Below are 22,923 nucleotides of genomic sequence, written 5' to 3'. Positions count from 1 at the left end.
AAAAACTACTTGGCAAATAAAGACCTTTCTGATTCTGATCCTCAGGCCTGCTGCTCCCGCTGAGACCCCCAAGAAGGAGGCGGGAGGCGTCAGAGGGAGAGTGAAGCTAAAAGCAGACTTCTCTCTCCTGGATGACCTGCCCTCCATCGCAGTCTCTCCTGGTTCACCTCCAGCCCCGGCTAACAGGAGCGGCCTGGGCACCAGAACGCCAGACAAAGGCCCCTCCAAGCCCACCACCACCACCACCAGCACAGAGTCACTGTTACCTAGTAATAACACTCCAGGTGAAGCTTTGAAACACTTCCATTACAGCCTGTACAGTATTCAATCCAATCCAATCCACTTTATTTATAAAGCACATTTAAAAACAACAAAGTTGACCAAAGTGCTGTACAAGTCCACAACATAAGATAAAACGTATAAAAAATTTAATAAAAGCACCCAATAAAAACAAGTACAATATGTCACATAAAAAGGCAGGTCTCTCAAAAACTGTTTAAAACACTGAAAGCCAGAGCAAATAGATGTGTCTTGAGGCGTGATTTGAACACCTGCAGAGTGGGGGCCTGCCTAACTTGCAGTGGCAGCTCATTCCAGAGCGTTGGGGCTGCCACAGCGAAAGCACGGCCCCCCCTAAGCTTCAGCCTGGACTTGGGAACGGCCAAGAGGAGCTGATGGGACCTGGGGTTCCCGCAGGTCCGAGAGGTACCCCAGTGCCAAGCCATTCAAACATTTAAAAGCAAACAGTAAAACCTTAAAATCTATTCTAAAACGCACGTGTTGGACACCCCTAATGTCCAACGCGGTCTCATCACAAAACGTAAATAAAGTACTAATCGACCACAGTGTCCGACCACATAATGTAGATAAGAGATGAGATGAGATATTCCTTTATTGACCCCCTTGGGGAAATTTGGCCGTCATAGCAGCATGTGGGAGGGGGGAAGGCATGGTAATAGTAGAACGACATAAATATAGGCAATACAATTATAGTATAGATAATTTTTTTTATAATTAACTCTGAATATAAGAATGAGAGGGTAAACCGTGTAATCAAAGGTGCAGATGAGGGTCTGTATGCAGATGCTATGAGGGTCTGTCAGGGTCTATGTTATGTCATAGCCATGGGGGAGATATCTGTGCACCTTACGCTCCCCCAGTGAAACTAGCCGTCGGGTGAAAAGAAGCGGCTGGCGACTCCACATGTATTGGAGGAGGCATGTGGTAGTCTACACCCTCCCCAGATCGACAGAGGAGGCATGTGGTAGTCTACACCCTCCCCAGACCGACAGTAGGGAAGCATGTGGTAGTTCTACACCCTCCCCAGATCGACAGAGGAGGCATGTGGTAGTCTACACCCTCCCCAGACCGACAGAGGAGGCATGTGGTAGTCTACACCCTCCCCAGACCGACAGTAGGGCAGCATGTGGTAGTCTACACCCTCCCCAGACCGACAGAGGAGGCATGTGGTAGTCTACACCCTCCCCAGACCGACAGTAGGGCAGCATGTGGTAGTCTACACCCTCCCCAGACCGACAGTAGGGCAGCATGTGGTAGTCTACACCCTCCCCAGACCGACAGTAGGGCAGCATGTGGTAGTCTACACCCTCCCCAGACCGACAGTAGGGCAGCATGTGGTAGTCTAGACCCTCAACAGACCGACAGTAGGGCAGCATGTGGTAGTCTAGACCCTCAACAGACCGACAGTAGGGCAGCATGTGGTAGTCTACACCCTCCCCAGACCGACAGTAGGGCAGCATGTGGTAGTCTACACCCTCCACAGACCGACAGTAGGGCAGCATGTGGTAGTCTATACCCTCCCCAGACCGACAGTAGGGCATCATGTGGTAGTCTACACCCTCCCCAGACCGACAGTAGGGCAGCATGTGGTAGTCTACACCCTCCCCAGACCGACAGTAGGGCAGCATGTGGTAGTCTACACCCTCCCCAGACCGACAGTAGGGCAGCATGTGGTAGTCTACACCATCCCCAGACCGACAGTAGGGCAGCATGTGGTAGTCTACACCCTCCACAGACCGACAGTAGGGCAGCATGTGGTAGTCTATACCCTCCCCAGACCGACAGTAGGGCATCATGTGGTAGTCTACACCCTCCCCAGACCGACAGTAGGGCAGCATGTGGTAGTCTACACCCTCCCCAGACCGACAGAGGAGGCATGTGTTAGTCTACACCCTCCCCAGACCGACAGAGGAGTCATGTGTTAGTCTACACCCTCCCCAGACCGACAGTAGGGCAGCATGTGGTAGTCTACACCCTCCCCAGACCAACAGTAGGGCAGCATGTGGTAGTCTACACCCTCCCCAGACCGACAGTAGGGCAGCATGTGGTAGTCTACACCCTCCATAGACCGACAGTAGGGCAGCATGTGTTAGTCTACACCCTCCCCAGACCGACAGTAGGGCAGCATGTGGTAGTCTACACCCTCCCCAGACCGACAGTAGGGCAGCATGTGGTAGTCTACACCCTCCCCAGACTGACAGTAGGGCAGCATGTGGTAGTCTACACCCTTCCCAGACTGACAGTAGGGCAGCATGTGGTAGTCTACACCATCCCCAGACCGACAGTAGGGCAGCATGTGGTAGTCTACACCCTCCCCAGACCGACAGTAGGGCAGCATGTGGTAGTCTACACCCTCCACAGACCGACAGTAGGGCAGCATGTGGTAGTCTATACCCTCCCCAGACCGACAGTAGGGCATCATGTGGTAGTCTACACCCTCCCCAGACCGACAGTAGGGCAGCATGTGGTAGTCTACACCCTCCCCAGACCGACAGTAGGGCAGCATGTGGTAGTCTACACCCTCCCCAGACCGACAGTAGGGCAGCATGTGGTAGTCTACACCCTCCCCAGACCGACAGTAGGGCAGCATGTGGTAGTCTACACCCTCCCCAGACCAACAGTAGGGCAGCATGTGGTAGTCTACACCCTCCATAGACCGACAGTAGGGCAGCATGTGGTAGTCTACACCCTCCCCAGACCGACAGTAGGGCAGCATGTGGTAGTCTACACCCTCCCCAGACCGACAGTAGGGCAGCATGTGGTAGTCTACACCCTCCCCAGACCAACAGTAGGGCAGCATGTGGTAGTCTACACCCTCCCCAGACCGACAGAGGAGGCATGTGGTAGTCTACACCCTCCCCAGACCGACAGAGGAGGCATGTGGTAGTCTACACCCTCCCCAGACTGACAATAGGGCAGCATGTGGTAGTCTACACCCTCCCCAGACTGACAGTAGGGCAGCATGTGGTAGTCTACACCCTCCCCAGACCGACAGTAGGGCAGCATGTGGTAGTCTACACCCTCCCCAGACCGACAGTAGGGCAGCATGTGGTAGTCTACACCCTCCCCAGACTGACCGTAGGGAAGCATTTGGTAGTCTACACCCTCCCCAGACCGACAGTAGGGCAGCATGTTGTAGTCTACACCCTCCACAGACTGACAGTAGGGCAGCATTTGGTAGTCTACACCCTCCCCAGACCGACAGTAGGGCAGCATGTGGTAGTCTACACCCTCCCCAGACTGACAGTAGGGCAGCATGTTGTAGTCTACACCCTCCCCAGACCGACAGTAGGGCAGCATGTGGTAGTCTACACCCTCCCCAGACCGACAGTAGGGCAGCATGTGGTAGTCTACACCCTCCCCAGACCGACAGTAGGGCAGCATGTGGTAGTCTACACCCTCCCCAGACCAACAGTAGGGCAGCATGTGGTAGTCTACACCCTCCCCAGACCGACAGAGGAGGCATGTGGTAGTCTACACCCTCCCCAGACCGACAGAGGAGGCATGTGGTAGTCTACACCCTCCCCAGACTGACAATAGGGCAGCATGTGGTAGTTTACACCCTCCCCAGACTGACAGTAGGGCAGCATGTGGTAGTCTACACCCTCCCCAGACCGACAGTAGGGCAGCATGTGGTAGTTTACACCCTCCCCAGACCGACAGTAGGGCAGCATGTGGTAGTCTACACCCTCCCCAGACTGACCGTAGGGAAGCATATGTTAGTCTACACCCTCCCCAGACCGACAGTAGGGCATCATGTTGTAGTCTACACCCTCCACAGACCGACAGTAGGGCAACGCAATGACCCCCTTAACCAACATCCTGGTTAATCTGAAGCTACATCCCACCGCTTTACATGCTGTGTGTCTGTTGCACAAGGAAGAAGATTTCTCGTTACTTTAAGCCAATCCGTTTGAGAATCGTAGTGAGTTCTGGGATACGGTTCACAGCATCATGGACCATACCCTTCTCTTGCTATGAATTTCTGTGCACTTTGTTGCAAAAAATGTATGACCCAACTAAGGACAAAGCCTTAACGTAGATAATGTGAAATAGAAGTGTGATGAGTCAAAATGTAACGTCTCCTTTTCACTCTCCTCTTTGGCAGCATCAGACGGCAGCGATGGCCCTACAGAATGGAGGTCGAAGCTCAAACCTGTCTCCAAGTAAGACCACTATCTATCCTTCTGAAACCACGTAAGACTGTACTATCTATCCTTAAAATACAAGTAAGACTACTATCTATCCTTCTGAAACCACGTAAGACCACTATCTATCCTTCTGAAACCACGTAAGACCACTATATATCCTTCTGAAACCAAGTAAGACTGAACTATCTATCCTTCTGAAACCAAGTAAGACTGAACTATCTACCCTTCTGAAACCAAGTAAGACTGAACTATATATCCTTATAAAACAAGTAAGACTGAACTATCTACCCTTCTGAAACAAGTAAGACTACTATCTATCCTTCTGAAACCAAGTAAGACTGAACTATATCGTTCTGAAACCAAGTAAGACTGAACTATCTATCCTTCTGAAACCAAGTAAGACTGAACTATCTATCCTTCTGAAACCAAGTAAGACTGTACTATATATCATTCTGAAACCAAGTAAGACTGTACTATATATCATTCTGAAACCAAGTAAGACTGAACTATCTATCCTTCTGAAACCAAGTAAGACTGAACTATATCGTTCTGAAACCAAGTAAGACTGAACTATCTATCCTTATGAAACAAGTAAGACTACTATCTATCCTTCTGAAACCACGTAAGACTGTACTATCTATCCTTATAATACAAGTAAAACTACTATCTATCCTTCTGAAACCACGTAAGACCACAATCTATTCTTCTGAAACCAAGTAAGACTGAACTATCTATCCTTCTGAAACCAAGTAAGACTGAACTATATCGTTCTGAAACCAAGTAAGACTGAACTATATATCCTTATAAAACAAGTAAGACTGAACTATATATCCTTATAAAACAAGTAAGACTGAACTATCTATCCTTCTGAAACCATGTAAGACTGACCTATCTATCCTTCTGAAACCAAGTAAGACTGAACTATCTATCTTTCTGAAACCAAGTAAGACTGAACTATCTACCCTTCTCAAACCACGTAAGACTGAACTATATATCCTTCTGAAACCAAGTAAGACTGAACTATCTATCCTTCTGAAACCATGTAAGACTGTACTATCTATCCTTCTGAATCCAAGTAAGACTGAACTATCTATCCTTCTGAAACCAAGTAAGACTGAACTATATATCCTTCTGAAACAAGTAAGACTGAACTATCTATCCTTATAAAACAAGTAAGACTGTACTATCTATCCTTCTGAAACAAGTAAGACTGAACTATCTATCCTTCTGAAACCAAGTAAGACTGAACTATCTATCCTTCTGAAACCACATAAGACTGAACTATCTATCCTTCTGAAACCAAGTAAGACTGTGCTATCTATCCTTCTGAAACCACGTAAGACTGTACTATCTATCTTTCTGAAACCAAGTAAGACTGTACTATATCCTTCTGAAACCAAGTAAGACTGAACTATCTACCCTTCTGAAACCAAGTAAGACTGTGCTATCTATCCTTCTGAAACCAAGTAAGACTGAACTATCTATCATTCTGAAACCAAGTAAGACTGAACTATCTATCCTTCTGAAACCAAGTAAGACTGAACTATCTATCCTTCTGAAACCAAGTAAGACTGAACCATCTATCCTTCTGAAACCAAGTAAGACTGAACTATCTATCCTTCTGAAACCAAGTAAGACTGAACTATCTATCCTTCTGAAACCAAGTAAGACTACTATCTATCCTTTTGAAACCACGTAAGACTGAACTATCTATCATTCTGAAACCAAGTAAGACTGTACTATCTATCCTTCTGAAACCAAGTAAGACTGAACTATCTATCCTTCTGAAACCATGTAAGACTGAACCATCTATCCTTCTGAAACAAGTAAGACTGTACTATCTATCCTTCTGAAACCATATAAGACTGAACTATCTATCCTTCTGAAACAAGTAAGACTGAACTATCTATCCTTCTGAAACCATGTAAGACTGTACTATCTACCCTTATAAAACAAGTAAGACTGTACTATCTGTAACACCAAGTAAGACTGCACTATCTGACATTCTAAATATCCACTTGGAGTGGAGAGTTCTGTCCATATGTTGTTCCCATCCTTTTCTTATGTCGGACCTTTGGACATTAAGTTGTATGGAATACTTGCCAGTAGTGTAATTGATGCTAAGCTGTTAGCTTACTTGCTGAGTCCTGTGGTCGGAGTTCTGGCTGCAGGTTCAGGTTCAGAGTGAACTTGGAGGCTTTTAGACGGACGGCAAGCGGCAGAAACAAGGTCACAAAACCAAGACGGTTTTAGTGCACACCACAACATGACGGCAAAGGGTAACCTAATTCCAAAACAAAACCACAGTCCTCCAGCATTTTGAAACGGATGATTGATCGCGTTACTGTACCAGTGAAACGGCTCCAGCGCGTAGTAATACACTGGTTTCTTTACACTCTTTTTCATGCATCTGAGGCTCGTGACGCAGGTTTTTAATTTCTTTATTTTTTTATTTTTGTTTATTTGGGTATCTAGCAATATTATTATTATTATAATTATTATTATTACTGTTATTATTAATGTTCATATTATCATTATTATTGTTATTATGGTAATGATTTATTATATTATTATTATTATTATTATTATTATTATTATTATTATTATTATTATTATTATTATTATTATTATTATTATTATTATTATTATTATTATTATTATTATTATTATTATTATTATTATTATTATTATTATATGGTATGAAGCTGTAAGGTGCACTTGAGCTGACCATTGTGTTAAAATAAATATGAAGTTTGGAAGGGGGCAGGAAACATCCTGCTCTTTCTTCATCCTGCTCCTTTTCGGCCATGGGTGTATCATGTAAAAAAAAAAAAAAAAAAAAAAAAAGGATGTTAGTGATATTGTGCAAAGATGAACTGTACCCCCATGTACGAAACAAAATAAAATGAATGAATGAAAAATAGTGCCAAGTGATAGTAGAATCTCAAGAATGAGGGTTTTGCTTTCCGGGTTCACTCAGACCACACTAGTGATTCCCTCAGGCGTTCTTGGGGGCCAATCTGGAGGTCCTTGACTTGAAAAAGCTTGAGAACCAATAGACTACACAAACTATCCCTTTTAAGTGGATGGTCACCGATCGACTCATCGACCTTTTCTAACCATAACCCTCTCCTAACTCTCCTCATCAATCCACAGACCTGCTGGCCCTAAGCAGACCTCCCCCCTACCTACCCATTTCCAGACTGACATCCCCTCGATACCCTGGGCTGCTGGAGCAGGAAAGTCCCAGGCTTCGGGCCCTACAGTGGTCCCTTGGACAAAGGGTAGGAACTAGGAACACACTCTCTACAGTCACACACACACACACACACACACACACACGCACACACACACACACACACACACACACACACACACACACACACACACACACACACACTGGCATTTAGTATGTGAGACAGTTTTAACATATTACATTCAAACTGCTTCTAGCTAGTCCTAACTAGCTTGGCTGGGTTAAATACAGAGGATACATTTCAGGTATATGTACAATGTGTAAATAAAGGTATTCTATTCTTAAAACTAAGTCCAACATTCTGATGTGTGTCTAGCATCATGTTGTTGTGGTCCATGACTAATTCATTTTACCATCTTGTATCGCACAGCATTGTTTTTTTTTAAATTTTATTTAGCTGAAACTTTTATCCAAAGTGACTTACAAGTTCTGTACAACAGGTTAGCAGCATGGGTACACCTCTTACAGCTGAGTAACAATGTTCATCAAACAGTGCTGAACTTGGGCGCTACAGTCTTGAGTGCATAGTAGTAAAGACATATTAGCATAGTAGGTAGTCATAATAGGCAAGGTAGATTCCATAGTAGCAACGTGCATAATAGTAAAAGACGGTATGAAGTTTAGTCTTTTTTTATTTATTTATCTACTTTAAAAAATTATTTTCTTTTAATTTCAGATATTGATAGAAGACGTGTGTTTTTACTTTAGTTTTCCAGTTCTGGTTTCTCTGACGTCGACTAAATCAAACACAGACTTCAGACACGCGGTCTGACCCGTCTTTAAACCCTTCTCGCTTTGAACAGGAAATTAACTTGAGGCGAAACCATATATGGACTCAGGCCTCACGCCTTCCTCTTCCTCTTGTCTTTCTCTCCGTCCCTCTTCCTCTCCTTTCTCCCCCTCGCTTCCTCAGACTTCCAGAATGGAGAGAGGTCACCGACTCCTAATGGAACCAAGGCAGAGACGGGCATTGCCAAGGTAGCTAACCGTTATGTCTTCCACTCCAAGGTAGCTAACCGTTATGTCTTCCACACCAAGGTAGTTAACCACTGTGTCTTCCACACCAAGGTAGTTAACCACTGTGTCTTCCACACCAAGGTAGTTAACCACTGTGTCTTCCACACCAAGGTAGTTAACCACTGTGTCTTCCACACCAAGGTAGTTAACCATTATATCTTCCACACCAAGGTAGCTAACCGTTATATCTTCCACACCAAGGTAGCTAACCGTTATATATCTTCCACACCAAGGTAGTTAACCGTTATATCTTCCACACCAAGGTAGCTAACCGTTATATCTTCTACACCAAGGTAGCTAACCACTGTGTCTTCCACACCAAGGTAGTTAACCGTTATATATCTTCCACACCAAGGTAGTTAACCATTATATCTTCCACACCAAGGTAGCTAACCGTTATATCTTACACACCAAGATAGCTAACCACTGTGTCTTCCACACCAAGGTAGCTAACCACTGTCTTCCACACCAAGGTAGCTAACCACTGTGTCTTACACACCAAGGTAGTTAACCACTGTGTCTTCCACACCAAGGTAGTTAACCACTGTGTTAACCACAGGGTGCAATTAGCACAGTGCAATCCATTCTTTGTGGATCTAGCCCTGAGACTTGTTACACGCGATGCTAGTCAGTCTCGGAGTTGTCTCGGAATGGATTTGGTAGCTTTTTTCTGCGTCTCCGTAGACCGTGCCGCACCACCGTTTTAATGTCTTAGTGAAGATTGATTTATATGAAAACCGATTGATGTATAATTTAGCTAGCTCGCCAACATTACTGTGATTAAAGCAAACTTAAAAAATTAAAAGACCACTGTCTTCCACACCAAGGTAGTTAACCACTGTCTTCCACACCAAGGTAGTTAACCACTGTCTTCCACACCAAGGTAGTTAACCACTGTCTTCCACACCAAGGTAGTTAACCACTGTGTCTTCTACACCAAGGTAGTTAACCACTGTGTCACCACACCAAGGTAGTTAACCACTGTCTTCCACACCATGCACAGAGGCTAGTTGGGTAGCAAGAGCTGTCCTCTACTGAAAACATCACTGTCCTCGCACCAGGAACCTTTAAATGTAGTGCTTATTAATGATCATATTCATGGATATTATGATAATAATGCCATTTTCTGCATGAAGAAACGACATAAAAAAACAACGTGTGCGTGCATGTGCTTGTAGACTAAGCCAGACTACATCCCCAAGGAGAAGATTCTGAAGGAACTGGATGAGATTGAAGACGGCCTGAATGAGCTGGAGAAGAGAGGAGTGGATCTGGAGAAACGCCTTCGTCACAGTGAAGAGGGTGAACACACACACACACACACACACACACACACACACACACACACACACACACACACACACACACACACACACACACACACACACACACACACACACACACACACACACACACACACACACACACAGTGTTCTCAGGACTCAGTAAAGTCTACTGTACACTGTAAAAAATAAATGTTTTTTTTCACAGGAAATTCACTGTATTATTTTACAGATTACTTTTGTTTTTCTACTTTAACCCTTTCACTGCCGCACTAGCAAACGGTTAACCCTTTCACTGCGACAATACACAGAAGGTTAACCCTTTCACTGTCACACACAACAGCCGGTTAACCCTTTCACTGCCACACGACAGAAGGTTAACCCTTTACCGTCGGTTGTGTGATAGTAAAGGGTTAACCTTCTGTCGTGTGGCGGTGAAAGGGTTCTAGTGTAAATGCCATAAAAATACAGTAAATTACCTTTTTATCAAAATATTAACCATTAAATAAAGGTTGTAATTTGTAAATGTATTTGATTTGACTGTAATTTGACAGTAAGTATTTGGCAACCGTTGATGCCAGACATTTACCGTTTTCTTGCAGCTTTTTTTTCTTACACTGTAGTTGATGATGAAACAGAAGAGATGGAATGAATGAAGGTGTGTCCGCCGGGCGTCTGTCTGGCTGTCTGTCTCCTGAGGTTGAATGAATGAATGAATGAATGAATGACCATTACATTTATATAGCACTTTTCTAGACACTCAAAGCACTCCCCACAATGTAGGGTGGAAATTGCCTCCTTCACCACCACTGTGTAGCACCCAACCTTGGGCTACGCAGACTCAATGACTGCCATACTGTACACTGGCACCAGACACACATCACACTACACAATGGCTGAACGGCTCAGGAGACAGGGATTGACATCAGCCAATTAACACATTCCTGGCCAACCACGTATATGTTATTGGGATCCGACCTCTGGAGGCCATCCACGTATATATATATACGCTATTGACTAGTTTTTGCTTTTATTCCATTTTAATATCCTACTCAATGTCACAGAGCTGTATGTTGGCTGTAAAATGCCTATTGGGATTCGTAAAGTGCAGTACCGGCCAGATCCTGGTAGTGGCGATGTCTCGAGAATGGAGTAATCCTTGCAGGAATTACCCTGTAACATTGCGGTATATAGTTCATATTCACGACGCTATAAAATGGGAACGTATTGATGAAAACATTTCTTTATGGCATATTGAAGGAACATTTTTATACTGTCAATTGACAATGACAATGGACACATAGCAATAATATAAAATATAGATTTAGCTCTACAAACAACCTCATGCACAGTGAAACCTTGTAATGAATGGCTGGCCTCATAGAGTGGGATTAGATGGGTCCCAATGGCCATGAATGTGTTTAAAGGGAAGGGATGATTAGGTGGCCTTGATGTCAGAGACCTGATTGGGAAATTTGGCCAGGAACGTCGGGGAACCCCCTACTCTTTGCAATAAGCGCCCTGGGTTCTTTAACGACCGAGATTCAGTCAGGACCTCGGTTTAGCGTCTCATCCGAAGGACGGCACTCGCAGCTGTACGGTGTCCCTATCGCCGTAACAGGGGCCTTGTTACTGATAAATCCAGAGGACAGACAGAGTGCCCCCTGCTGGACAACAACACCACTTTCCGACAGCAACCTTGACCGGGGCTCGAACCGGTGACCTTTCCGATCATGAGTCCGGAGCTCTACTCATGTAGTCACGCTGCCGTGACCCAGGAAAGAAGGCTGTCCAATTTCCAACTAAATTAACTCTGTCTGTGTCTGTCTGTGTGTGTGTGTGTCTGTCTGTCAATCTGTGTCGGTCTGTCTGTGTGTCTGTCTGTGTGTCTGTCTGTCTGTCTGTCTGTCTGTCTGTCTGTCTGTCTGTCTGTCTGTCTGTCTGTCTGTGTGTCTGTGTGTCTGTGTGTCTGTCTGTCTGTCTGTCTGTCTGTCTGTCTGTCTGTCTGTCTGTCTGTCTGTGTGTCTCTCTGTCTGTCTGTCTGTCTGTCTGTCTGTCTGTCTGTCTGTCTGTCTGTCTGTCTGTCTGTCTGTCTGTCTGTCTGTCTGTCTGTCTGTCTGTCTCTCTGTCTCTCTGTCTGTGTGTCTGTCTGTCTCTCTGTCTCTCTGTCTCTCTGTCTGTGTGTCTGTGTTTATGACTCGCTGATGGATGAGTTGATGGTAGAATGGTTCAACCTGATCAGGAACAAGCAGGTGTCCATGAGACGGGAGTCGGAGCTGGTCTACATGTGAGTCCAAGCCCACAGAACGCTTTGGCTTCAGACGGGAAACTAACCTCTGAAAAGTCCAAATAAAGTTTTATTTATATTTAGTATTGAATACATAAAGTGTTACAAGATAGCCTGGATCCCAGGAGCACTGTTTGAAACTAGAAATGATCCGTTTGTCTGTGGTGCTCGTACCCTCCCACCACATTTACCATACAAATAAATAAATAAAGTTATTATTAGGGATGCTCGATATTGGCTTTTTTACCGATATACCGATATTGTCCAACTCTTAATTTCCGATACCGATATCTACCGATATATGCAGCCCCCCCCCCCCCTCTTGTTGTGGAATTAACACAACATTATGCATACTTTTGACAATAAATAAAATCAGAATTTGTTCTTACTTGCTTGCCTGGGTAAATAAAGGTTATAGAAATGTAATATCGGACATCCCTAGTTATTATTATTATTATTATTATTATACAGAAGAAGTGTCCTCTAAGCACAGTGTTGACGTCACTTTGTTTCAAATGGTGATTTCTTTGGGGGGGGGGGGGTTTGTTTCGAGATTATGAATAACATTCAAGCGTTGGTAAGTAGTTATTTTAGAGGTAATCTTTTCTTCTCTACCCGCTTTAATTAATTAATGATGGTGGTCCCAGGGTGTGTGTAGATCTCAGAACACTGCGCTCATGCCATCATCTGCTGCCGCGCCTCCACCGCGTTGACACCACTCATCTAGAGATCTGCTCTACTCTTTTACTCTCTGTCCTCAAAACACAGTCAATGCACTCTACAGATGTGTCTGCTGTGTTCTCACAGTGTGCACATGCTTACTTAAAAACGTGGTGCACACAGTATTGTATTTCATGCTGTTTTTCTTTCTCTCTCTTCCTCTATCTCTGTCTGTCTCTCTGTGTGTCTCTCTCACTCCCTCTCCCCTCTCTCTCTCCCTCTCTCTGTCTGTGTCTGTGTGTCTCTCTCACTCCCTCTCCCCTCTCTCTCTCCCTCTCTCTGTCTGTCTCTCTGTGTGTCTCTATCACTCCCTCTCTCTGTCTGTCTCTCTGTGTCTGTCTCTCACTCCCTCTCCCCTCCCTCTCTCCCTCTCTCTGTCTGTCTCTCTGTGTCTGTCTCTCACTCCCTCTCCCCTCCCTCTCTCCCTCTCTCTGTCTGTCTCTCTGTGTGTCTCTCTCTCACTCCCTCTCCCCTCTCTCTCTCCCTCTCTCTGTCTGTTGTGTGTCTCTCTCACTCCCTCTCCCCTCTCTCTCTCCCTCTCTCTGTCTGTCTCTCTGTGTGTCTCTCTCTCACTCCCTCTCCCCTCTCTCTCTCCCTCTCTCTGTCTGTCTCTCTGTGTGTCTCTCTCTCACTCCCTCTCCCCTCCCTCTCCCTCTCTCTCTGTCTGTCTGTCTCTCTTTTGTGCCATCCCTCTCCCTCTGTATGTCTGTCTGTCTCTTTCTCTCTCTCTCTGTCCCTCTCTCTCTTTCTGTGTGTGTGTCTCTCTCTCTTTCTTTCTCTCTCTCTTTCTGTGTGTGTCTCTCTCTCTTTCTCTCTCTCCTTTCTGTGTGTCTCTCTTTCTTTCTCTCTTTCTGTGTGTCTCTTTCTCTCTCTGTATTTATGTGTGGCTCTCTCTCCTCTCTCTCTATGTGTCTCTCTCTCCCTCTCTCTCTCTCTCTCTCTCTCTCTCTCTCTCTCTCTCTCTCTCTCTCTCTCTCTCTCTCTCTCTCTCTCTCTCTCTCTGTCTTTATGTGTGTGTGTCTCTGTCTGTCTGTCTGTCTGTCTGTCTGTCTGTCTGTCTGTCTGTCTGTCTGTCTGTCTGCTCTCTCTCTCTCTCTCCCTCCCTCCCTCCCTCCCTCCCCCTCTCTCCCCCTCCCTCTCTCCCCCCCCCCCCCCGTAGAGCCAGGACCCAGGACTTGGAGCAGGAGCAGCCCAGTGTGGAGCAGGAGTTGAGGGTCCTGATGGAGAAACCAGGTGAGACAGACCCGAGGGAGCTGCTTGTATTTACATGAAGAATGTGGTTCATAAAAGCAGGGATGGACTGATCCCATTAGTTCAGGGTCACCGGAGAGAGAAACGCTTGACATATAATCCACCTTCCTCTCCGCTGCAGAGAGACCCTCCCCTGCATATTAAAACCTCATCTCACTTTGTGTGACATGTTCACACACAGTCATGTGACTTTGATTTCTGACATGTTGTCATGTCACTTTGTGATTTCTGACATGTCGTGTGACTTTGTGATTTCTGACATGTTGTCTTGTCACTTTGTGATTTCTGACATGTTGTCATGTCACTTTGATGTCTGACTTGAGTATTTGGGGAAATTTTCTTGCGATAATAATATAGCCTACACAGCAGTGTGGTATCTGCCCAGTATCTGATATCATTATTGAATCAGCCTATATTGAACGGGACACAGTGTAAGATCAGTACGATAGATTAGTATCTGTCAGTATCTGTGTGTAATGTATGGCTCACTGGTAAAGGAGGTATATATCGACTCCAGAGTCGAGCTAGATTCTAATGAGGGTGGAAATGGGGGCGTGGTCATCTTCAGAGGGATCCCTTGACCTCTGACCTCTATATGGGAATGGGCTGATCCTCTTAACAGCCACGCCCAGTTTAGGCTACTCCCTTTTATTTTGCATGCCGTACCAACAGGTTGTTTGCCTCATGTAATAATAATGTTTCTTCACCTGTAATATATCCCACCTCCATATCTTTGTCCCCATTCTTTGATAACCAAATTTGAGGGATCGTTATTAAGAATGTGTGCGAAGATAAATATCTATCTTAAAGGAAAATTGGGAAATTAGCTTATTTGGCATCTACCCTGGAGTTAGACAAGAAGATACATACCTTTTTTCTTCTCTGTGCATGCAGTAGGAGTAGAAAGACGCGCACCGTTAGCCTAGCTTAGTGTCAGTCACTGGAAGTAGGTTCCTCCATTAGTCTAGTTCCCAACGTCTTCCTACTCCTACTGCATGCACAGAGAAGAAAACAGTATGTATCTTCTTGTCTAACTCCAGGGTAGATGGCAAATAAGCTAATTTCCCAAAATGTTGGAGTTTTCCTTGAAGTATTTTACTCTCTCATATCAGTATCGGGCATCTTCCCCAAATATCCAGTATCAGTCAGGCTCTAATAGAGGCCTCGCACCGAATGTCCATATAGTTCTCTTTCGTCCAAGATGGACGCCTGTAACATGGAAATCGTTATCTTGTGCAAAACAATGGTTGCATGTGTTGATTTAGAATTGAGAAATATATCAACAAAAAACATAATCATTCAGTGTCTTTATGACTGGATAATTCACAGTAGAATAGCAATATCTTGTTTTTACGTACTCGACCACTTTCAAAAGAAAATACCTAATTTCTGTGCAGTGGTAACTGGGGATGGGTACCGAATTCGATACTTTTAAAGGTACTTACCGAAACACGTCGGTACTACCGAGTATCGATTCACGTGAGATACCGTTGTCTGTACTGAAAAAAATTTTATTCTTTTTTTTTTTTTTACTTTTTTCTTTTCATGTCAACATTCACACGCACAATATACACTTAACCTAGGATTTGACTTGATTCAACAACAAAGCAGTCGGGCAAATGGCAAGCCGAAAACGGTCGAAAGTGTGGTTATTTGAAGTTTGGATTTTTGTTTTTTACAACTGAGGTAGGTAGATTACATTTTTAGAGACTAAAGTACAGAAAAAAGGTACCGTTGGGTACCGGTATCGATTCACAGGTACCGGTACCGTATCGGTTCAAATGTGAACGGTACCCATCCCTAGTGGTAACCAGTGGTTACAGGCAGCCATACTGGAAGACGGAGAACTGCACAGACAGACTGTATTCTGTGCCTGATGGCCTGACCTCTGACCTGTGTGTCTGGTGTCCCTGCAGAGCACATGAAGACCTCGTGGGACAAGAGGAGAGAGGAGAAGCTGATGGCTAAACTGATGGAGATCGTTAACGACAGAAACGCGATCATAGACGGACTGGATGAAGACAGACTCAGGTCTGTGACACTAAGAGGGTCTTCTTTTCTTCTCCCTCTTCTTCTTCTTCTCCTTCTTCTCCCTCTTCTCCCCCTTCTTCTCCCCCTTCTTCTTCTCCACCTTCTTCTCCCCCTTCTTCTCCTCCTTCTTCTCCTCCTCCTTCTTCTCCCCCTTCTTCTCCTCCTTCTCTCCTCCTTCTTCTCCCCCTTCTTCTCCTCCTTCTCTCCTTCTTCTTCTCCCCCTTCTCCTTCTCCTCCTCCTTCTTCTCCTCCTTCTCCTTCTTCTCCCCCTTCATCTTCTTCTCCCCCTTCATCTTCTTCTCCCCCTTCATCTTTTCCTCCTTCTTCTCCTCCTGCTTCTTCTTCTTCTTCTTCTTCTTCTTCTTCTTCTTCTTCTTCTTCTTCTCCTCCTGCTTCTTCTTCTTCTTCTTCTTCTTCTTCTTCTTCTTCTTCTTCTTCTTCTTCTTCTTCTTCTTCTTCTTCTTCTTCTTCTTCTTCTTCTTCTTCTTCTTCTTCTTCTTCTTCTTCTTCTTCTCCTTCTCCTTCTCCTTCTCCTTCTCCTTCTCCTTCTCCTCCATAAATATCTACTAGACGTTGTCTCTCTGCTTCCCACACATTGTCTTCTGATGATTAGTTGTCCTGATGATGTCATCGCTGACAGAGTACAAAGGAGTGAAGGTAACAGTAGGTATCAGTACCTTGAACCCTGGTCTCCTTAGAGGAGCATCATGTACAGTACATGGAATTCAGGTTGAGAGAAACTCCTAAGTTGAACCACATGTGAAGGTGGAACTGATACTTTGTCCCGTAAGACATAACAAATGAACATTACAGTAGCTCTTCTCTTCACCTCTTTCTATCGCTTATTCTAGTTGTAGTAGGCCTACTTACTAATAAACATTGGTGTTGAACTACAGTCTCCTGGTTATTACATATAATATTATCATCCACATTCAAGAGAAGCATCATAACAGTGACACCATCTATAAAGTCAAGGACACACAGTTGTCAGTGTCATAGATGTGAAGCGCATGTATCGTGAGCCGCCACTCACGGCGGCTGGACTCTGCGAGGTCCGTGTGGACTCGTTGAGCTTTCATAGTCGAGCGGACCTCCGCGGACCAATTTCCTACATGTCTCGCGCCAGTTTACACAATTTCTCCCACGCTGTTCAACTACTGTCATGTCGTCGTCATCCGATGTCAAAATAAAGAGTGTGTTATCTCCGTTTCCAATATTTCGATAATAAAACGGGCAGTTTTACACACTTGAATAACAGGTATATAGGCAGTGGATATCAGGAAGGCAGCAGGACCGGACGGCATCCCCGGCCGCGTCCTAAAAGTCTGTGCCGACCAACTGGCCCCGGTATTCACTGACATCTTCAACCTGTCCTTGGAACAGGCCGTCATCCCCACCTGTCTGAAGAAGTCCACCATCATCCCTGTACCCAAAAAATCTACGCCCGCTTGCCTCAACGACTACCGCCCTGTAGCCCTCACCTCCATAGCCATGAAGTGCTTTGAGAAGCTAGTGAAGGGCTACATCTGTTCCTCCCTCCCCATCAACCTGGACCCTCTGCAATTTGCATATCGCCCCAACAGGTCCACGGAGGACGCCATAGCCCATGTGCTGCACACAGCAGCATCACATCTGGACAAGAGGCAGGGGAACTATGTGAGAATGCTGTTCATCGACTACAGCTCAGCATTCAATACCATAGTCCCCTCCAAACTCATAGCCAAGCTCAGGGACCTGGGCTTGAACTATGACCTGTGCCAGTGGGTCCTGGACTTCCTGACGGGCAGACCCCAGGTGGTAAGAGCCGGCAACTGCACCTCCTCATCCATCACGCTCAACATAGGGGCCCCCCAGGGCTGTGTTCTGAGCCCCCTCCTCTACTCCCTGTACACACATGACTGCGTAGCACAGCGGAACAACAACACCATCATCAAATTTGCTGATGACACAGTAGTGGTGGGCCTGATCTCTGCCAACGACGAAAGGGCCTACCTGGAAGAGGTAGAGAACCTGTCACAGTGGTGTCAGGAGAACTGCCTCTCCCTGAACGTCAGCAAAACAAAAGAGATGATAGTGGACTTCAGGAGGTCGGGGGTCAAGGACTACAGCCCCCTCAGCATCGACGGGGCACCAGTTGAGAGAGTGAACAGTTTCAAGTACCTCGGAGCCCACATATCCGAGGACTTGACATGGACCACACACATTGACAGTGTTGTGAAGAAGGCACGACAACGCCTCTACTTCCTCAGGCGCCTAAGGAAGTTCCAAGTCAGTCAGAAGATCCTTAGGAACTTCTACTCATGTACAATAGAGAGCATCCTGACCGGCAACATCACCTCCTGGTTTGGGAATAGCACTGCAAAAGACCGTAGCAGACTACAAAGAGTGACACGTTCAGCCGAACGCACAATTAGAGGGGGGCTTCCCACCCTCCAGAACATTTACAACAAGCGGTGCAAGGGGAAGGCTAAGAGAATTATTAAGGACTCGAGCCACCCGAACAACTGCCTCTTTGAACTGCTGCCGTCAGGCAAGCGATACCGGAGTCTTATGGCGAGCACAGAAAGACTCAGAAGGAGCTTCTATCCCCAGGCCATCAGGCTGCTAAACGAACAATAATCGCTAAACGAACAATAATCACTATGCAACAACCATCAAATGCACACAGCACACACACCCACACGCACACACTCACTCAAACAAACAACACACTGCAGCACCCACTCTCCACACTTTAGATCACACAAACACACTTACACTTTATATTTATTGATAAAGGATTTGCACTACAACTCGTACACCTACTGTGAATTGTAACTAAACTGCACCTCGTCCATTTATGCCTTGCACTATATAGTATTGTATATTAGTACACTGCACAGTATTGTATATTGTATGGTAACTACGTCTACGAACATTGTACATATGTCTAAACTGAACACTGTGACCTCTTTTTTTACTTCTAATTTTTACTATTTTTACTATGTTTTTATTTCATACTTATCTTGTCATGCACAGTCTCTGGAGCGCAACAGTAAGAAGCATTTTGTACAAAAGTATTCTGTACTTCTGTATGACAACTATTAAAGAACTTGAAACTTGAGTGAGGTGCAATGTACCGTATATGCTTGCTCAACATGAGGTGGACAGCGCGTGGTGCTGAAATGACAAACACGCATTGCATGAAATAAAAACACCAGTTTTATTTCAAAATATTGGAAACGGAGATAACATAGACTCTATGTTATCTCCGTTTCCAATATTTCGATAATAAAACTGGCAGTTTTACACTCTTAGAAAAGCCATTCTCTTTTGCAAGTGAAAAAGCGAGTGGTCAGAGTAAAATGCAGATCGGCGTCACATTAAATGCAAGTCGATGTCAACCAAAACGCAGAGCAGCGTTTTGTGTGACACCAAGTCAGCGGCGTGGACGTCCGCGCGTCAGAAAATAGGAGCTTCGCACTTGGAGTCCGCTTTGGGTCCGCGAGAGTCCGCTCCGTGTACGGTCCGCTCGACTATGGGAGCACCTTTACTGAATGAGACGGTGACATCGGTTGTCATAGAGATGATCTAAAAACGGTCTTGTGTGTCGTTATCGCCGCCATAGATGTTATGTTCTTAAAGGTGCAGGACGTAACTTTCCTCGAAACTGTTGACTCTGGAAGATGTCAACAGATGTCTCCAACACTGCAACACCGGTGTCCGCTAATATATCATCTGTTGTCTATATAAAGCATGAGACTGATATTCCATGGTGAACATGGGTGGTTTATGATGGTTTATGAGATAAGATAAGATATTCCTTTATTGATCCCCTTGGGGGAAATTCAGGCATCATAGCAGCATGGGGGATGTTAGGTAGTACAGGTAGTAAAAACAACACAAGCAGTGTAAACAGATACGTCAATATAATTTACTATCTAACTAACTGAAATGAAATATACAGTATTCACAGTATCACAGTATTCACATAATGTGCCGTATGCATAAGATGGTGTTATTGTTAGGGATGTCCGATATTATCGGCCGATATTGGCATTAAAATGTGATATCGGAAAATATCTGTCTGTTTTCAAAAAAGATTTTTTTTTTTTTTTTTTTTTTTTTTTTACATTTCTATAACCTTTATTTACCCAGGCAAGTAAGAACAAATTATAATTTAATTTATTGTCAAAAGTATGCATAATGTTGTGTTAATTCCACAACAAGAGATATGTAAGGGATAATGTATAGCTACGAGGTCATTGTCGAAAATAATTGACCGACACAGAGTTTAGAATACAGAGGCGCCTCGCAGAGTGAAGGTAAATTATTAATTAATTTAATTAATTAATTAAACGTAGTGAAGGTAAATTATTTTGCGACAATGACGAGTATAGCTATACATTATCCCGCTTATTACATGGCTAACTTACTAACAATATACCTAATTAATTTTAAACCATCGACAAGACGAGATCAAATGCAGACGCAGTTCTGTTCTGTCGCTCCGCTGTCATCGTCGGCAGCTTCGCCAGCAGCCGGCAGGTGTGTCTGATTGGCTGCACTGATGCAGTGTGTCAGTGGGCTTGATTGCTCCAGCTGCGCACAGCGGTCATTATTGCTCGGCAGAGGTCCGTTATCGAGTAATAACGGACCTCTGCCGAGCGCTATTGACCAATCACAATCAAGCATTTCGGCGAATGTTAAAACGCCATGTAATAAGTAAGGGATAATGTATAATGTGTAACGAGGTCATTGTCGCAAAATAATTGACCGACACAGAGTTTAAAATACAGAGGTGCCTCGGCGAGGTGTTTTAAACGTCAGTGAAGGTCAATTATTTTGCGATGATGACAGAGTATAGCTATACATTATCCCGCTTATTACATGGCTAACTTACTAACAATATACCTAATTCATTTTACAAAATCGACAAGACGAGATCAAATGCAGACGCAGTTGTTCTGTGGCTCTGTCAGCCCAAATAAAGTGATTATTATTATCACGGGCAGCCCGGCAGGTGTGTCTGATTGCACTGAAACAGTGTGTGTCAGTGGGGCTTGATTACTCCAGCTGCGAAAAACAATAATCTAAAAATAATTCACCGCTGTCTGGGGCTATTGACCAATCACAATCAAGCATTTCGGCGAATGTTAAAACGCCATGTAATAAGTAATGTTAATTACCTGAAATTATTCCGTTTTTTGGGGGGGGGAAACCCTGCAGGTATCTGTTGATATCGGTTGATATCGGTATCGGAAATTAAGAGTTGGACAATATCGGTATATCGTTATCGGTAAAAAAGCCAATATCGAGCATCCCTAGTTATTGTCCTTTTTAGCTTCTTAGTAGTTGTAGTTGGATGTCTGGCAGCAGTCCCTGCCCACTGTTGTGGAGCCTGATGTCCGCTGGTATGAAGGACTGTCCGAGGCGGTTAGTTGAGTGTCGGGGCGGTATCCTATGATGGCTGGGGGTATGATGGATGGGGGTATCCTTATGATGACTTATGATGGTTTATGATGGCACCACATTACATGCATTCTAAAAAAGCTACGCTTCTGTCGTAGCGTGTGATGCCACATGTGATCAGATATGAAGATATGATATGATGAATTGAAAATGGGGGACCCTGATGTAAACAAGACGAAAGTCTTTCTCTGGTCTGCATCCCCTTAACAATTGTGTGTATTGAGCTGTACTGCATTGTACCCATTCTGCAATCTGTTGATAACATTTTCGATCAATCAATCAATCAGCTCTGTCCCTCTAGGAGAGGCTCATTTCTGGTGCCGAGTACGACCCAGACACTGTATTTTGAAAGCTCATCATGACGATGACATATTCACAGATGAGCTCCATTTCTCCATCCATCTCAATTGGCCTCGATTCACGATAACATTTCCGAGCTGCTCTAAAAGCTCACACTTTGACTCTGGATGGAACACACTGTACTGAACACTTTGACCCTGGAACACACTGTACTGAAAGGCATGTTGTCTCTTTCCCTGCTCCCAGGGAGGACGAGGAAGATGAGGAGCTGAACAAGATGATGCTGAATCTGGGTGAGTCTCTACTGTCACACCTCCTCCACCACGGCCTGGGCCTGTGTCTCTCTCTCTCTCTCTCTCTCTCTCTCTCTCTCTCTCTCTCTCTCTCTGACTCGACTCTACTCTACTCTACTACTACCACCACTACTCTCTCTTTCTCTTTCTCTCCCTCTCTCTCTTTCTCTCTCTCTACTCTACTCTACTCTACTGTACTACTACCACCACTACTCTCTCTTTCTCTTTCTCTCCCTCTCTCTCTTTCTCTCTCTCTACTCTACTCTACTCTACTGTACTACTACCACCACTACTCTCTTTCTCTCTCTCTCTCTCTCTCTCTCTCTCTCTCTCTCTCTCTCTCTCTCTCTCTCTCTCTCCTCTCTCTCTCTACTCTACTCTACTCTACTCTACTCTACTCTACTCTACTACTACCACCACTACTCTCTCTTTCTCTCCCTCTCTCTTTCTCTCCCTCTTTCTCTGCTCTACTAATACCACCACAACTCTCTCTCTCCCCCCTCTCTCTTTCTCTCCCTCCCTCTTTCTCTCTCTCTCTCTACTACTACTACCACCACCACAACTCTCTCTCTCTCTCTCTCTC

At 44.9% G+C, this 22,923-nt stretch overlaps 1 protein-coding gene across 1 annotated transcript in view; it reads left to right on the top strand.

Moving 5' to 3' along the window:
* Nucleotides 1-22,923, top strand: part of LOC311231529 (uncharacterized protein) — a 54,702-nt gene that overhangs the window by 23,486 nt on the left and 8,293 nt on the right. Inside the window, exons 7-15 of the mRNA XM_084318146.1 lie at nucleotides 46-284; nucleotides 4,409-4,466; nucleotides 7,608-7,735; nucleotides 8,621-8,685; nucleotides 9,903-10,026; nucleotides 12,192-12,294; nucleotides 14,174-14,247; nucleotides 16,182-16,296; nucleotides 22,294-22,340. Of these exons, the coding sequence (XP_084174272.1) occupies nucleotides 46-284; nucleotides 4,409-4,466; nucleotides 7,608-7,735; nucleotides 8,621-8,685; nucleotides 9,903-10,026; nucleotides 12,192-12,294; nucleotides 14,174-14,247; nucleotides 16,182-16,296; nucleotides 22,294-22,340 (953 nt within the window). The remainder of the gene's footprint in view (nucleotides 1-45; nucleotides 285-4,408; nucleotides 4,467-7,607; nucleotides 7,736-8,620; nucleotides 8,686-9,902; nucleotides 10,027-12,191; nucleotides 12,295-14,173; nucleotides 14,248-16,181; nucleotides 16,297-22,293; nucleotides 22,341-22,923) is intronic.

Source organism: Notolepis coatsorum (genome assembly GCF_963971535.1).
Source record: "Notolepis coatsorum genome assembly, chromosome: 7".
Classification (NCBI taxonomy): domain Eukaryota; kingdom Metazoa; phylum Chordata; class Actinopteri; order Aulopiformes; family Paralepididae; genus Notolepis; species Notolepis coatsorum.
The sequence above is the reverse complement of the archived record's forward strand: the minus strand, read 5'-3'. Positions and strand labels throughout refer to the sequence as shown.